General features: G+C 36.6%; 1 protein-coding gene across 1 annotated transcript; it reads right to left on the reverse strand.

Moving 5' to 3' along the window:
* Positions 1 to 1376: 1376 nt before the first annotated feature.
* LOC100031231 (trace amine-associated receptor 4-like) lies at positions 1377 to 2420 on the reverse strand. The gene has a single exon (XM_001380508.2). The coding sequence runs from the start codon at positions 2418 to 2420 to the stop codon at positions 1377 to 1379; it is 1044 nt and encodes a 347-aa protein (XP_001380545.1).
* Between the last annotated feature and the right edge of the window lie 16570 nt (positions 2421 to 18990).

Raw genomic sequence — 18990 nt, forward strand, 5'->3', positions numbered from 1 at the left:
GGTCTGTGACCCACATATGCGAAAGTGGGTGATGAATCAGAAACCAGTGACTGCCCCCTGGGCAGTCCTAAGGAAAACTATAGACTGTAATTGGTACATACAAAAGTGGAGGAAGGCACAGGATGTGACCCAAAAGAAGTATCTTTAAAAAGGAGTTACAGCTTCCTGTGGGCAGATCTTTGTTCTTTGGAGTTCTGAGTTGGAGTTGGAGGCTGGTGAAGAATCTGCTTACTGGACCTGAGACCTTGGACTTGGTGAAATTGTTCTTAAATCTCTCCCTTTGAACTACTGTGTGGGTGAGTGAAAAAGGCTGACCCCTTTCCTGGAGTTTCTGAAGGAATTAGCCTCAGGAAAGGGTTTTTCCAACTCTATCATTCTTCAACAATAAGGGATATTTATTTTTTTTTTAAACACTTACCTTCCATCTCAGAATCAATACTGTGTATTCCAAGGCAGAAGAGTGGTAAGGGCTAGGCAATGGGGTTTAAGGGTTAAGTGACTTGCCCAGGGTCACACATCTGGGAAGTATCTGAGGCCAGATTTGAACCTAGGAACTCCTGTCTCTAGAGCTGGCTCTCAATCCATTCCCAATATTTATGTTTTAACTGAGGACAAAACTTGTTTTGTTTAAGACAGGCAGATGAATATCTAATTATGGAATTTTAGAATAAGAGGATCCTGTGGAATAAAAGAGTAGTTGAATTCATCTCAGTGAGTATGGTGCTAGATCTGGAATCAGGAAAACCTGAGTTCAAATGTCGCTTCAGACTCTTATTATCTATGTTATGCTAATCAAGTCAATTAACTTCTGTTTGCCTTAATCCACTGGAGAAGAAAATAGCAAACCACTACAATATTTATGCCAAGACAACACCATTGACAGTATGGCCCATGAAGTCATGAATAACAACAATAAGAATTCATCAAAAGGGGACCTTTCGGAACTACTCTGGAAATTACATCATATCATTGGATATACTTTGCGTATTCAAGACCCTGGATTAGGAATCAGGATGTTTTTCTTCTTGACTTGGCTCTGCCACCAACCAGCAGTTTAACCCTGGGCACATTGCTTCTTTTCCTAAGTTTCTTCTTCAAAAGATAGGGATGATAAGGGATGGGTTGGGGAGAAGGAAAGTAGGGAGAAAGGTGGACAAAATATGAAAATCACTTCTAGTTCTGCCATTCTATATTAACTCTGTGTTTTTTTAGTTATTTTTTCTATATATAGAATTTTTCTTAGACAGCAAAAGCTTGTGATAAACAATTATTGATTCCTACATTAGGATAGTGTAGTGAGCATTTAATCAGCTGCTCTATCCAAATGGAACAATGATCTTCATCAGAGTAGAATCATGGGATAATCTGTGCATTGCCTAAGCATGTGCAGGGAATAGACTGAGGGTAGATGAGTCTGGGTGGAAGATCATTCCAGTCACAATCATCTTAAATGCTTTACGAAACCAAGGATAAAACATCCCATAAATTATTGGATTGAAGGTGGAATTGAAGTAGCCCAGCCAACTGAAGGCATTATAGAGATCTTCGGGGACTGTGAAATTAATGTAAGGATCTGTGATGATGAGAATAAAGAAAGGCAGCCAACATAGAATAAACACTCCCATGACTATACTCAAAGTCTTGGTGGCCTTGCTTTTGTTCTTAGACAAGGATTTCTCTCTGACTTTTCCTTGGACCTGCTTCAAATTAGGAAGAGTATCAATCTGCTTGGCATGTTTTCTGGCTACAGAAAATATGTGTATGTAAACTCCCACTATTACTGTACCAGGAAGGAAAAAAGATATGAAAGATGACATTGTCCCCCAGAATTTGTTAAACATTAGTGCACATAGACCCTCACAGTCAATTGTTGCCACAAACTCTTCAATACCAATGATGTTTAAGTCTGAAAATATAAGACCAAAGGCAAAGAAGATTGGGATGAACCAGCTGATGAGCAAAAAGACCTGGATTACTGGAATGGTGATTTTGGTGACATAATGTAAGGGCTTACACACAGCATAGTAGCGGTCCACAGAGATGAAACAGAGATGGAAAATGGAAGTTGTACTGAGCATAATGTCAAAACTGCTGTGTACTCTACAAAAAAACCTTCCAAAATACCAGCAGGCTTCAATGGACCTGATCATGCTGAAGGGCATCACCATACAACTCATCAAAAAGTCTGTTATTGCCATGGAGAGGATCAGGAAGTTGGTTGGAGAGTGGAGCTGCTTGAAGTGGGAGATGGAGATGATGACCACCAAGTTTCCAAGCATTGTCATTACTATTGCACTAATCATGACCATGTACATGACCCAAACACTAATGGCAGGCCTCACATGTCTAGGGCAGGAATTGTTAACAAAGTCAAAGCAATATTGTACTTCTGGTGGCTTCCAGAGGTTGGGAGTATTCATTGTTGGCATCCCACAGAGGAGTTTTCTTTTAGAAACTGTACAAAATCCATTTCCATTTCTGAGGGGAAAAGGGGATAGAAGCAGAGGAACCAAGTATCAGTCACAATATTTTTATTTGATCACACAACTTCTGTAATCTTTCTGGCAGTTCTAAAACCTACTTTGCACTTTATTATTGAACAGCGGAATAAGGGACAAATAAATATCATCTGATTGCAGTAATTTTTCTCACTGTGATCATACCCACTAGCCATAGGTATCCCATAACGTTCTGTCTAGGGTTTCTTCTTTTCTCCCTCTATAGTTGGGGATCTCATTATTTCCCATGGATTTCATTATCATTTCTATGCTTATGATTCTCAATATACTGACCCAAACTCTCTGCTGACCTCCAATCTCATATCTCCTTGTGCCAATGTCATTCAGGCATATGGATGGCCAGTCATTGCAAACATGTAAGCTAAGTTTTAGAATGTTCAATTTAGTTCAGACAGATTGCTCTTTAGTGACATTCCATTCTCCACCTCTGTACCTTGGTAATAGATGTCCCTTCTGTTTAGCAAGCACTTACTCTTCAACTCTGCCTTTTAGGAATTCTAACTTTCTTCAAATATCAGCTTAAACACCATCTCTTACATAGTCTTTATTGATCCCCGTTTCTAGTGCCTACCCCACTTCAAATTACTTTGTATTTACTCTGAATATATTTCTTCTTTATTAATATGTATATATTTCCCATGATATAATGTGAACTGCTTGAGGGTATGAGCCTTTTCTTCCCTACCAAAATGTATAGCACATATAAAAGTATCTGACCATTAATAAATATTGGTTGATTGATTTATCCCACTTTCTGGACCCTCATCTTAAGAGCTATGCTTAAGATTAGAAAAAATGTTTATTTGTTGATTGATTGATTGATTAAAATAGCTGTCAGTCAATAAACATATATTAAGTGCCTACTCTACATGGGGCACAGTGTTAAGTGGTATGGATACAAAAGAGACAAAAGACAGTTCCTGACCTCAAGGAGTTTACAATGTAATGTGGGAGACTTTGATTAAGATAAGATGAGGACACTGAACAAGACATACATTAAGCAAAGATGTACAAAAGCTATACGTAGGAAAAATGGCAAATATTTAAAATAAAGAAGACACTAGAATTAAAAGTTAAAAAAAAAAAGGTTTGCTTTAGAAGATGGCATTTTAGTTAGTACTAGAAGGAAGTCAGGGAAGTCAGAGGATAAAGTTGAGAAGGGAGAGTATTTCAACTATGGCAAACAGAGAAAATCTCCAGAGCCCAGAGGTGAGTGCCTTGTTTGTGGAATGGTAAGGAAACTAGTATCCCTAAAGTGAATCAGATGTAAGAAGATTAGTAAGGCAGAACTAGATTATGAAGGGCTTTGAGTGCCAAACAGGATTTTGCACTTGATCTTAGAGGCAATGGGGAGTCACTAGGTTTTATTGAATGTATGTTAAGGGTGACAGGCATTATGTCGCTGGACATGGACTTTAGGAAAATCACTTTGGAAGCTAAATGGAGGGTCAAATGGACTGGGGAGAGACTTGAGGCTAACATAACCAGCAAGTTATTGCAATAGTCCAGGCATGAGGAAATGAGAGCCTGTACCACAGTAGTACCCCAAATTCTTTTGTTCCTCAGAGTTGTAATCTGCCACTGGGACACTTCCAGGGATTGGTAGCCAGAACCTTGGGCTCTGTAGGGGTTTTGAGCCTGTGACTCTGTGTGGAGGCCTAATTAAAGACTTGATTTTTCTGATTATTTAATAGTTCTGTGTTTTTTTCCAATTTAATATAGTCTACTTTGAGCCTGTTAATGCTTCTGACACTACTGATGCTCTCTAGCCCTTTAGTTCTAGACTTATCTTCCCAGGTTGGCCCACATAATGATTCTGTTCTCTAGCTGCAAAGCAACTACCCATCTATCTTCACTACCACCACTCCCAGCTGCTCAGATGAAAAACTATCATTTAGTGTCCTGGAACCTAATTAGCCCTACCTAATGACAACCTGAGCTACTGAGCACAATCTTGTCATCCCTAGCCTCAGGGAAAGTGGTGGCTCTGGAGTTCTTCACTAGCAGTTGTTAGACCCAGAACTCTACATTTTAGTTGAACTTAGGCTATAGAAAGATCCAAAGCATTTTTGTCATTGGGCCAACTTGCAAAGAGATAAAACCTCATCGCTATCTGAGCATCTTCAAAGGGACAGCTAAGACCTCAATAAGTGCCCTCATCAAATTTCCCCAGCCAAACCTCTGACATTTCTGCATTGATTAAATCTAAAAAGCTAAGTTTTAAACTTTTACTCTAGAAGTTCTATGCTCTAGGACAAAGTACTTTCCTCACCCTTTGACCTTCTTGAAGGATAGTTACCAGTCATGGGCTAACAAACTTGTAGGTTCAATGATGGAAGTGACTGAGGCATTTAACTTTCTTTTAACACAATCTACTACCAGACTGACTGACTCTAAGAAGTTAGACACTGCACTATGGAATAGATCAGCTCCATTCCTGTGCTGCCCTAAAACAACTTTCATGTAGATACTTAAAATGTTTTTGGTAAGTCCATTTCTTAATGAATCAGCAAAACAAGTGGCAGAGATGTTAATGCCTTTGAAAGAGAGACACACACTTGGGCAGACTACAGACTCTGGCTAAACTGGTTTTCACAATGGATGACTTCCTGGGGATTTGCAGGCTAAAATGCAAGAGACTTTAGAAGTAGCCATCAAAGACTATAAAATGCAAGCAACCATCCTGCCTCAGGGGACTCCATAGATGAAGGGACCAAATGTAGCTTAGAATCTAGAATCTCTAGGATGAGCTCTCAAAGAAGCTGTTACAATAAATTGTAGGACTCTTCCTCCATTATCTGTAAGACAACTCCTCTTCCTATACTGGATAGTAATGAATTTTCTTCTGTTCCTACTCGGTCACATAGACATCTGTTTCTATCACTGCCATACCCATGACCATCACTGGGGCTGGCACATAAATGGAAAGAATTCTCAGTGAGGGAATCTTTGACACCCATAGGATTCAGGGACCATTTCTACTATTTGGTGGCATTGAAAGGACAAAGCCCTGAAGAAAGGGCCTTAAGAAAAGGCCTAATAACATTATGAAAAGAGGGAGCAGCTAGGACAGAACCCTGGTCGTAGAGTCAGGAATACATGAGTTCAAAGGTGACCTCAGACACATATTAACTATGACTCTAGGCCATTCACTTAACCTTTTCTAGCCTCAATTTCCTCATTTGTATCTCCCAAGTTTGCTATGAGGATCAAGTGAGAGAGTATTTGTAAAAAGGATATAGCACATAATAGATAATGTTTGATAATTATTTTTATTATTATGCCCCAGAACTAGTGAAGGCTTTCCACTGACCTTTAGCCTAGACACACTCTTTAGAGGGACAATGAGATTTATGCTACCATTTATAAGTCAACCATTGCCTTGAAGAACAATGGAGGAAGTAGGCAGTATTTGATGGAAGGTATCCAGATGAATGAGGATTAGCAGTAGCTAGATAGCATGAGAAGCTGTATAGATACTTTGAAAGAAGTATATTGTCAATATTATTTGCACCAGTAAATATTATAACCACTCTTAATGTGAGCACCTAGAGTTGAAAAATTCCTCATTCTTCATCAATCTTATCTTGAACATCCCCAAACTTATCTAGGACTGCTACATTCTTATAAACATTCATATATAAAGTAGTTATGAACTGAGTGTGCTAAGAATGGAAAGGAGAAAGGAAAAGACTGGGGGAAAGGAGAAAGGAAGACAGGGGGAATAAAAGTGGGGAGGGAAAAGAAGGATGGGTAGGCTTAATAGGGAGGAAGGGAGAGAATAAGAGGATAAGAAGGAAAAATTTAAGGATAAATAAGAGATTGGGCAAGAAGGAGGGAAAAAGAAGGGGAAACAAGAGTGGGACAGAAATGGGAATAGAGTAGAATAAGGGAGAAATAGTAAAGGAATGAGAGAGGAAGAGAGAGGTGGGGATGATATAAGGGACATGAGAGAGAAAGGAAAGGAAAAAGTAAGGGAAGAAGAGATTAGGAAGTGTGGGAAATGAAGGGTGAGAGGGAAAATTTTAGGAAAAGGGAAAGCAGAAGGAGAGAGAAGCAGGCCAAAGGTGGAGGGAGAGGATGAAGAAAGGAGGGACAGAGACAGAGAGGGGCAGAAATAGAATAGAGAAAATCAAGATGTAGTTTCTGACAAATAGAGTGAGAGTAGGAAGGAAAAAGGGAAGAAAAGATGGAGAGAAAGAAAAAAGGAAAGACTAAGGGAAGAAAAGATGGGGAAATGGGCAGGTAGAGGGAAGAGGAGAGAGAGGGCAGAGTGAAGCAAGAAAGAGAGGGAGAAAAGGAGGAACAAAGAGAGAAAGGAGATAAAGTGGAAGGGAGAAATTGGAAAGGTAGTGAGACAGAGAAAAAATACAGAGAAATGGGGAGAAAGAAAGAGTAGAGAGAGAACAAGAGTCAGTAGGAGAGAGGTATGGAGGAAGAAGTGAGAGAGAGTAGGGAAAGGAGAGGGAGAAAGCAAAAAGGCACAAGAAGCAAAGGAAAATACAGAGGAGGAGAAGAAAAGAGGAGAGGGAGTCAGAGTAAGTAAGAGAAGGAAAAGAGAAAAAGAAATGGAAAGAGGGAAGGGAAGAAAGGAAGGGAGAAGACAGAAGACAGAAAGAGAAAGAGAAGGAAGGAAGGAAGGAAGGAAGGAAGGAAGGAAGGAAGGAAGGAAGGAAGGAAGGAAGGAAGGAAGGAAGGAAGGAAGGAAGGAAGGAAGGAAGGAAGGAAGGAAAAAATAGAATACGAGTTTAAATACTGCCTTTGACAAACTTTGCTCTTATGACACTGAAGCAAGTCTCTAAATAAGTTTTTCAGAATTCCCAGTTAACTCTTTCAAACGGTCACTTGTAGAATTGGTACCTACCATACCACTGGTATGCCTCCTTTCCATTTTCGTTATTTGAATTCTTTCCCCAAACAAAAAAGATCAGAATTTATTTATTTATTCATTCATTTATTTATTTATTTACTTATTCTTTGCCATTCCCCACTCAGACAAAAATTAAAATTCTAAACAGTGCTAGACAATGACAAAAATTCTACAAGTGTGGAGTTATGTGTTACCCCAAACCCCATATTATAGGGTCATAGGAACATAGACTCAGATTCCAGACATCATTTAGTCTAATGCTGTTATTTTACAAATTATGAAATTGAGGGACAGAGAGGTGACATGATTTATGTAAAACCTAGAATCAGAGAACCTAGATTCAATTCCTGTCTTTGATACTTAATATCTGTAGAACCATGGACAAGTCACATATCATATCTCAGGTTCCTGATTTGTAAAATAAGGAGATTGGGCAAAAGGACCTCAGAGTTCAGTTACAACTCTAGGTCTAGGATGCAAGGATTCCAAATCTATCACTTTTCCAGTGCCCATTTTCTGCAATTAAAATAGGAAATTTAAATATGGTATTTTAAAAACATGATAGAAAGTAACTTCCTAGCTGTGTGACCCTGGGCAAATCAACTTAACCCCATTTGCCTAGCTCTTCCCCTTCTATCTTGGAGCTATTACTAGGACAAGAGTAATGGTTTAAGAAGAAAAAAGAACTTGCTAGAAATTAAGTATAAGAAATCAGCTCAGAATCATGTGAGTTAGTCAGTAGGTAAAAACAGCATTCCTTAACCTTCCTTTCTTATGTTTTCCTATCCCATTACTTTTCTCACCATAATTTCATTATTAGTATAGTTATTTTTGTTCTAATGTGATATTTATATCATAGAAAATGCAATTTGATGTTAAATGAAGTGTTAAGTATGAGTTTTCTGATTTATTAGATCTTATTAGCATTTCAATGACTGGCATGCGTATGCTAATGATTAAAAAATATATCTATTGAGCAGGGTAAAAGATGTCTATATGTCTTAATATAAATTACCTGTATTTTCAGTATTGTATGGAAACTATATTGCATGAAAGAACTTGTTTTTTGAAATTCCCATTTGGTTAAAAAAATTCATATATTTTAAATGATTTTACCTGATCCCTTTCTATACTAATGGTATAGACAAATCCCTCAACATAGGAGTCTCCTTGGTTTTGTGAACATTTTTGTGATCCATTTAAAAATGGTAATAGTCACAATGATTTAAAGCTTAGAGTTTATTTATAATACTACTTTGTTTCAATAAATATAGGACTCACCATTTCAAAGAATGTCTCATTCCATTGTTCTCCATCCTACTTACCTTGAGGGATGTTTAAATTAAGAGTCACTGACATAACTGCTGGCCCAAATTCATAGAGGTTGAATCCCTTCTAAACTGGGTTATTATATTTAGTCTAGATACCATCCAAATGCCTCTAGCTGATCAGTCCCTGGAGATTCTCCTGTCTCTTAGCCTATCTTTGGCAGATGTTTTCTGTAATAATTCTCAAGGTGCTATCAGTAGAGAGATTTCTCCAACTCCCTAAAGACATGCTTCTGTGAAGGTGGCTCATGAGTGTCTTCACACTGGCAATAGAAGGGGGGGGGGACTACAAGCTATAGGGTTCATCCTCAATAGAAAAGGAGAAAATGTAATCATATCAGTAACATGCTTTATCCTACATGGTACAAAACATGAGGATACTTAGTAAAATATTACAGAATCCTTTTATTTATCTTTCTAATCTCTCCAAACTTCTAGGACAGAGTTTAATAAGTGATTATTGGGAAAAAAAGAGCGTGCAATTTGATTCTTTAAATTATTCCTTTGTAGTACCATGCATATACCAATGATTTAAGTTGATATTAAAAATCGACATTTATATAATGTCTATTATCTCACTTGAGCTTCATAACAACCTTGTGAAGTAGGTACTCTACTATAGGTGTTTTTACACCCAAATTACAGATGAGGAAATTGAGGATAATATATATTGTATCCTGTCTATGTTTGACAAGTGAATGTGTCAGAAGTGAGATTTGAAAGGTCTTCTCCTCTCCTCTCCTCTCCTCTCCTCTCCTCTCCTCTCCTCTCCTCTCCTCTCCTCTCCTCTCCTCTCCTCTCCTCTCCTCTCCTCTCCTCTCCTCTCCTCTCCTCTCCTCTCCTCTCCTCTCCTCTCCTCTCCTCTCCTCTCCTCTCCTCTCCTCTCCTCTCTTCTCCTCTCCTCTCTTCTCTCCTCTCCTCTCCTCTCCTCTCCTCTCCTCTCCTCTCCTCTCCTCTCCTCTCCTCTCTTCTCCTCTCCTCTCCTCTCTTCTCCTCTCTTCTCCTCTCCTCTCCTCTGTCTTTGTCTCTGTCTCTGTCTGGCTCTCTCTCTCCCAGAATTGCTTTGAAGATGTTCTATCCACAGGGAAACCTGCCCAAACATCGTATTACATTAAAAAAAAAGAATTTCAAGTGGGAGGAAATGCTAATAAGTAGTAGGGAAGTGATCTGGGGTTAGATGAGAGACAGAATGAAGAAAAGTTTCACATTGAAGGGGCTATCTGAGCTATATTTTGCAGGAAGTGAGAGTTGAATGTGATCAGATAGACAGGGATCACCCATGAAAAGACATAGTGTTTTAAGATGGAAAGAGAAAATAACTAGCTGACCATTTTTCTTGGATCAGAGATTTGAGGAAGGAGAGTAATTTAAAATAATACCAAAGTGAAAGGGATTACAACATAGCAAATACGGTTTGAACTTAAATTCTATTCATCTTCATACCTTATATGAAAATATTTGTTGATCAGCTTATCCTTTCATGTGTATTTTAGTATATACTTTCATTGTCCATTCCCCCTTCAGTTATTTCTATAACAGAGGCCTTTTTGTGTATTCTATGATTTAATCAGGTTACCTTTTTTTTTTTAAAATATCACATATTCATCCACAAGAAGCTCACATCTTGTTACTAAAGCATAATAATGTTATTATCAAGGTGCTGGACCTTAAGCATCATTCTCTTTTTAGAATGGAATATAGCCAAAAAGAAAAGCCACTATAAGTATGGTTTCCAGTGAAGGCTTGATTATAGTATACAGATATTTTTACTACCATGTTGAATTCTGCTGCCACACCATTCATGGCCTAGCCCATTTTCCCAGAATTTTTGGTGTCAACTTGTGGGTTCTTCCCAAGCTGCCAACATTATTGACAGGTTAGGCTATTCAGTATATTTCTCACGGATACTACAAAATGAAAAAGAAACATTCAGTAACAGAATTTTTCTGGCAGTTTGTGGTAGAGTGCAGAAAACTTCAAAATTAAGATGGTTCTCATATTTAATAGTTAGTGTTGAATATTAATTTGATCCAGCAGCTAGCTAAACTAATATGGCCCTACTTTTATACTGACTTAAGTTTCAGGACTAAAGGGATATTTGTGTGACCAAAGCAAAAAGATAAGCAGCATTGCATAGAAATACTAATTAAAATTTTAGCAAATGTTTGGTTGATCTTCTGATCATATACCTCTTAATAAAGAGCATCTTATGCTAATCTCCTAAACTGTGTACAAAGAGAAAACTTTTTTCAAGTACTTGATTTGAAAATGAGTGGTTATATATATATATACATATATATATTTAACAGAGCTCATGATGTACTTTAACAATGTATTATGAAAAACTAAATTATAAATATATATGCCATTGTAACTATGTAGAACAAAGTTAGATTCGTGTATAATGAAAATAAGATAATTCTTTTATGGCCTTGTATGATGGAAGTTTGAAAGTTAATAAACACATTTTTCCACTTTAAACAAAACAAAATAAATAAATAAAATAAAATAATACCAAAGGCATCAGGAAGAAGATAACAGAGTACAGGCAGCAGCCCAGCTGAATTGTCTCAACATTCCCCTCCAGACAACTTTAAAGTAACTCTTTAAGCCAAATTTTGGAGTAACAGAGTCAACAAAAACTCAAAGTGAGACATTTTTCCAGAGGTTGTTGGAAAGTGAAATTTATGATACCAGAGTGGGAGTTTGCCTAGAGTGAGCCACAACACCAGGAGGTATCTGACAGCTGAGACAATAGCAGTAGCTTTGGGAACTCTCAGTCCGGAAATAGTAAGAGTGTTGGAGAACTAGACAGAAAGAGACTTCAGAGATCCTTTACTGACAATGAATATGGCACTTAGTGGCAGTTCTGTTGCTCATACACAGTTCTGGTTATAGTTCCAGGATGGAGAGCATACTTAAGGTCCTATCATAAGAGAACAAGGGCCCTAGTTGCCAGGTTCAAGGTAAAAAGGAACACTGGCACTTATGACTACAAAAGAATAGAAATCTTTTCACAGTTCCAGGGTCAAGAGGAGAAGTAGCACTTGCAACTGCAGGGAAGAAGAAGGAGCTCTTCTTGGGTAAGGATAAGAATGAAGACAAACAGAGTAGTAACCAATTTCTGTCTTGATCACACCATCTTGGAAGCACCCACAACTTTTAGACCACCAAAACTAATTCTGAAGAGTAGTATGAAAAAGCCTAAAGCTTGGGAAAATGACTTATCACCCCTAGGTGAGCATAACTCAACTATATCATGAAGTTCAAAGGAAATAAACAGGCTAGAATGATTGAAAAAATAACAAGTAAAGAATCTGACCATAAAACACTATGGTGGCAAGGAAGACCAAGGCATAAACTCAGGAGAAGATAATAATGTGACAAAAGATACAAACAGAGCCTCAAAGAAAAATGCTACTTGAAAACAAGAATTCCTGAAAGAGTTCAAGAAAAAATGAGTGGTAGAGGAAAAATTGGGAAAACAGATGGAAAAAGAGATTGATATAAGAAAACTATGAACAAAGAATTAGCAGCTTTGTAAGAGAAGTATCCCCCAAGAAAATGAAAAAAATAATAATACATTAAAAAAACAGAATTGGCCTAATGATAAAAAGACATAAAATTTCACTGAAGAAAAAAAAACTCCTTATAAAGCAGAGTAAATCAAATGGAAAAGGAGATACAAAAATTCATTGGAGAAAATAATTCCTTTAAAATTAGAATTGGGCAAGTGGAATCTTGAGGCATTAAGCAACAAAAACAATAAAATAAAGTCAAAAGAATTAAAAAATAGAAGAAAATATGAAATACCTCATAAGAAAAACAACTGACCTGGAAATAGTTGAAGAGTTAATATAAGAATTATTAGTCTACCTCAAAGTTATGATTTTTTTAAAAAAGCCCAGACATCATATTTTAAGAAATTATAAAGGAAAACTTCCCCAACATCTTAGGTCTAGAAGGCAAAATAGAAATGGAAAGAATTGATATCATCTCCTAAAAGAGATCCCCAAATGAAAACTCCCAAAAATATTATAGCCATATATAAGAAATTTATCATAATTAGTGCAGTTAGAAGGAATCTGCATAGGCAGATGATATGAGTATGAGTTGAATATGTTGAAGTGATCTCTAAAAAAAATGAAGGGTATAAAAATTAAATTTAATCTCAATAATAAAATATTATATTTTAAGGGATTTATTAATGATCATTAGAAATCAAGGAATAAAGAAAACACAAAATCAAGACCACATGCCCATGACTGATTAGCCCATTTCAAAATCCCTGCACTTAGCTTACCATCACCACCATGCTGGCTACAAGCCTAAGAGGACCACCCACTTGCTAATATCCTCTGTCTACAGGAAGTACGTAATGACAGGAAATCAGTGAGCTCCCGGGAAATGTAGTTCTTTTTTAGAGTAACGGATTTTCAATTATACATCCTCCACCCCACCAGATCCGTGAAAGACTAGCCTCTCCAACGGATCTTGTAAACATAAACAACTTTGAAATTGCAATAATTTGGGGATAAAAGGAAAAGAGAAGAAAGCCAATGATTGCTAGATGCATTGACAAAAAGCCAGTTGGGGGCAGTCCTCTTTGGTATAAGAATATACATACAAAACAAATGCATTCAACTCCACACAGTTCAAATCATCACATCCCAAAGTTCACTCTGGATCTTCTGGTGCAGTGTGTGGTCTGTGGAGGCATCTTTATGGTTCCTTCTCCAAGCAGTTCACTTTCTGGATTCAGAGAGACCGCATATTTCTTAACCTAAAATTACTCTCAAAATAATTTAAACTTTGCATTTTAGAATAATAATAATAACACATTCTCCCCTGAAGAGGGTGTTTAAAAACAGAGGGATTACTTAGGGATACATGGCTGAGTTATGAGGTATATGAATCAATTGGCAAGAGAAATCAAAAACATCAAAAAAATCCAAATAAAAGAGAAAATATAACTTCTGGATAAAATATAGACTATCAAAGCCTTATGTGTAAAAATTCTAAGTAAAATAAAAATAAGTTTATAACAGGTCCTTGAATTAGGGTCCAATTAAAGTAATTTCTTATCCCACAAGTCTGTAGGACAAAATGCAGTAATATTTCACTTATCCATTTACAGCCAAGACTGCAGGAAGTTGGCATACTATAAAAGAGAAAAGGGACTAGATTATAGGAGCAAATGAGAGCCAGAAAGAGGCCAAGAGGACTGCCCATTCACAAATATTCTCTGTCTGCAGGAAGTACATAATGATAGGAAGTCAATGGGCTCTCGGGGAAATGTAGTTCTTTTTTAGGGTAACAGATTTTCAATTATTTGAGGGTTAAGAAAGATGAATATATTGGGAAAAGGGGAAAGAGACAGGTAGAATGGGAAATTTTTTTTTCTCACATAAAAGAGGCTCACAAGGAAAAAACTTTTATAGTGGAGGGTAAAATGGGATGGTGGCAAGCAATAGTTGAGTCTTACTCTCATCAGAATTGGTTCAAAGAAAGAAAAAATATATATTTATATACATAGATGTTGTTGTACTGGAAATGTGCTGAAAAAAGGATGAGGATGGGAATGGTAGGGAAAAGAATGGGAAGGAATGGGAAAGGAAGGTAACTGGGTCACCCCATCCCCAGTAGTGAAATTAATTTAAGCTGAGCCATTTAGAGGTAGGCTAGGGTACAGAACAAAATCAGGCTAGACTTCAAAGATATTTACCTAGGTTTATTTAGAGTTTAAGAAAAGGCTAGGGGTTAGATCTATAGAAAAAAAGTAGTTCAGTGGGGGGGGGGGGGGAGGGTGAAGAGGAGGGGCAAGACTCCCTGGAGAAAAAGGTTATTCTCTCTGGAAAAAGGTAAAGGTGCTCTGTAGAAAAGGCTCTTGCTCTTTCTGGAGAAAGGGCATTCCTCTTGTTCTGGGAAAAGGGTACTCATCTCCTGTTCTGGGGAAAATGCTGCAAACCCTTGCTTCTCTCTTTTATACTTTCTTAGACACCTCCCACAAAGGAAGTGGGATGTATCTGAGGAAGTTGAGGTAGAGAGTCCTGGGAAATGTAGCCTCCCAGGGTTTAGAGCCATTCCAAAATACACAATGTAGATATGTTAAGTATATAGATATGTATGTATGTATAGATATGCATATATATGCATGCATTGTATATGTACTCATACGTGTATGTGCATGTGTGTATATACAAATTCAGTTGAGTTGAGAAATTTATTACTGAATAGGGAATTAGGAGGGGAAGGTGATAAGATATATGGGGAGAGTGACAAAAGGTGAGGTGGGTTAAGGGAGGTGAGGGTTAGAAGCAAGACAGACTTTTGAGGAGGGACAGAATAAAAAAAGACAAGAAGAATAAACAGAAGAAAATCAATTGGATGGAGAAAAATACATAATAACTGAATGGGAATGGGAGGAGCTCACGCATAAAATGGAAGTAGATAGCAGAATGGGTTAGAAATCAGAATCTAATCATATGTTGTTTATAAGAGACACACTAAAAATAGAAAGACATACCTAATGCTAACAAAAAGGGCTGGAACAGAATCTAAAGTACTTCAGTTGAAGCAAAAAAGGCAAAATGATCAATGATGATCTTAGACAAACCGAAAGTAAAAATAGATCTAATTAAAGAGATAATCAGGGAAACTACATTTGGCTAAAAGATACCATAGACCATGATGCAATATCAAAATTTTCATGGCAAGTTTTTCTGATAAAGGCCTCATTTCTCAAATATACAGGGAACTCAAATTTAGGAAAACAAGAGCCATTCCTCAATTGATAAATGGTTAAAGGAAATAAGTAGGAAGTTTTCACAAAGCTATCTGTGGTTATATGAAAAATGTTTTAAATAATTATTGATAAGAGAAATACATATTTTTTAAAAACTCTGATGTACCACCTTACATCTACTGAAAATGATAAATGCTCGAGAGGATTTGGGAAAATAATGAACTCTTGGTAGAGTCATGAGCAGTCTCCATGCTGGAGAACAATTTGGAACTATGCCTAAAAGACTACAAAACTGTGGCCAAGCAATACCACTACTTGGTCTATACCCCAAAGAGATCAAAGAAAAAGGAAAAGGACCTATTTGTCCAAAACTATTCATCAATTGAGAAATGATTGGTCAAGTTGTGGCATATAATTGTAATGGAATAGTCATTTTCTATAAGAAATAATGAGGGGACATATTTTTTTAATATGGCAAGACCTATGTAAACTAATGCAAAATGAAATGAGAACCAGGAAACTATTATTCACAGCAACAACAATGTTGTAATTATAGCCAATTGACAAAGATTTGGCTACTCTGATTAAAACTGATCCAAGACAATTCCATGAACTTATTGCTTTGTGCCTCCAGAAAAAGAACTGATGAATTATGAGTGCAAATTGAAGTCTAATTTTCTTTCTTTTTTGTGATTAAGTTAATTTGGAAACATGTTTTGCATTATTTCGCATGTATAAATGATAAAGTTTTAGTTCCCTTCTGAGTGAGGGAGGGAAGTGTGAGAGGCAGGGAAAGAATTAAGGAGAAGAAAATGTTACAAATAAATAATATTTTAGAACATCATTTTGGTAGCCATATGTAACATAAATTGAAGAAGGGGAGAAGTCCAGTGCAGAGGACTGTTTTTTCAGTTGTTATAATCATATCTGACTCTTCATGACCCCATTTGATGTTATCTTGGCAAAGATGCTGGAGTTGTTTCCCCAGCTCATTTTACAGATGGGGAAAATGAAGCAAAATGACTTGCCCAGGGTCACATAGCTAGTAAGGACCCAAAGCTACATTTGTATAATTCCAAACTGTTGAATTCAGTTTTTCTACTTAATTCTTCTATCCTCTTCAATTTTATTGATGAATTCTTCTCATTGATTTCCAACAATTTTTAATTTAGTATTTCTCTCCATCATTACCCCTTCCTTATATTTTATTCTTTTGTACTTTTTTAATGCTTTGTACAAAGAAAGAAGATGACAGACAAAGAGAGAAATCTCATCAAATGGATAATCTATAATTGAAGGGGTATATTACTATTCTTCTCCCCATATTCTGTTTACCCAGCCCAGAAACTGATCCTCTGATTTTAATACTTTATTTCTCTCTCTTTTTTTTAAACCCTTACTTTCTGTCTTGGAACCAATGGTTCCAAGGCAGAAAAGTGGTAAGGGCTAGGCAATGGAGGTCAAGTGACTTGCTCAGGGTCACACAGCTGGGAAGTGTCTGAGACCAGATTTAAACCTATTACTTCTCTCTTTTAATTCCCTATCTTCTTAATGATCCACTCTTCTAAAGGTGAAATTTGTTTTGCTTGTGTTTATTCCATTCCTAATTTTATCTTTCCTCTTGTATTCCAATCTTCCTATCCTCTCCTATTTTTCTGTTGAATGTTAGAGATTTTTATATCAAACTCTTGGTTTGGGCACATAATGGTATAAGTGTATATGTGTTCAATAATCCCTTTTTTTGTATAGAAGGACTTGTTTATGAACTGTCGGTTCCCCTCACTTAATCTTTCATGCTTATATACCCTTGTTCTAAAGTATTTTCTATGCAGAAAGTAGTTATGCAAAATCATAAACTCTTCTCCATCTTCATTTTCATTTATGTATCCCCTTTCTCTTTTTTCTCTTACAAATAAAAAATAAAAAGCTATAACAACAACAAAAACTATACTCATTGTGTTCTGTGCTTTTTCTTGGTTAACTCTCTCTATGACCCCTGAATACAGTGGAATTCTGAAGGGACATTTCTCCCCTTGATCTATTTTCTCTTTTTCAAATCAGTTTTTTAAAAATTGATAGGTCTCTGATATTTTCTTCTCATCAATATTTTCACTTTCATCTCATAATTCTTACTGCCTCCTGGAGTCATGGAGCTCTTTTTACTCTGAGTGTAATTTTTCAGGAGATCATTTTTTAGTTAAGAATTTTCACATTCTATTCTTTAAGTTGTTCTATTCTATTTTTTTCCTCATATTTTATTTATAATCCTACTTTTGATCTCTTGTTTCATTTCTTCCAGTCACTCTTGTAGTCCTTCTAACCAAACCAGTTTTTTTTTTGTCAGAATTTCTTGAACCTTTTGTGGATTTTTGCTCATAATCTGTTATCTCTTAGATTGTTCTTAATCAAGTGTGTTTCTCCATTGTGCTGCTATTTTTTTCTGCTTACTAATATGTTTAACTCGAATTTGATAGTCCTTTATGCTCTAGCCTCTCACTTATGACAAAATTATCAGTGGATTGATTAGTCCCTCTTTGGTCCACTTCCTCTGATAGTTCTCAACCAGATGGCTAGTGATGGGCTTCACCCTATGTCTCTATCCTGGCTAACCCTGATGGATGTTAGAGATCATGCTGGTCTCAAGCCTCTTGTTGAGATTCCCAACAAGAACAATTGTAAATAAACTGCAAATGCAAACCATTCTTTTATATACAATAAAGTAGCTACATCAGGATATTCAGAATCTCAAGAGGGTTCATGTTGTTAAATGACAGTTATTTGCCCAAGAAGTAATTTGAAAATAAGGGCTACCTATATGCTATTTCTCCTCATTCTCTCCTCAAAGTTGCCCTATCTATCTATTAAACACACACACACACACACACACACACACACACACACACACACACACACACACTGTACTAGTCTTTTTAAGTTTTCCCCAACATTTTCAGATCAAATTTTTCCCTTAGGAAGTATCTTGAGAAACTTACTCCAATGAAGGTATAATCTTGGTTTAATGGGGAAATAACCCCTAGAATTTGTCTTGGCCTCACCATTTTTAATTTGTAACTTGGACTCTCTCAGCTCTTTTTCGTTCATTTATAAAATAAAGGACTAAAACGGGTCATCCCTATTATCTTTGACACCTGTAATATTCCCCAAGTATAAGTATAGAAAATGTCCTTTAAATTTTAAATGGGAACAAAGCCCCTGTTCCATTTAAGTTAAATAGATGAATGTCTCAAAAAGAATTTGAAAATAAGAAAGTCTTCTGCAAAAGAAAAGTAACAGAGTTCATAAAACAGTAAAGGATAATTCCAGAATGTGGACAATCACTTACAATATATCACTTACTGCACACTGGATTTGGATGCTTCCTTAGCCTACTCAAAAGAATAGTCCATTTAAAGACAGGAAATATGGTTGGAATAGTGGAAAGAATACTGAGTTAGGACTCAGGATGGCTAGAAGATTCTAGAACTGATTTTGTTATTAGTTCAGTAGTTCAGTCCTCCATATATGTTT

Source organism: Monodelphis domestica, chromosome 2 (assembly GCF_027887165.1).
Source record: "Monodelphis domestica isolate mMonDom1 chromosome 2, mMonDom1.pri, whole genome shotgun sequence".
Classification (NCBI taxonomy): Eukaryota; Metazoa; Chordata; class Mammalia; order Didelphimorphia; family Didelphidae; genus Monodelphis; species Monodelphis domestica.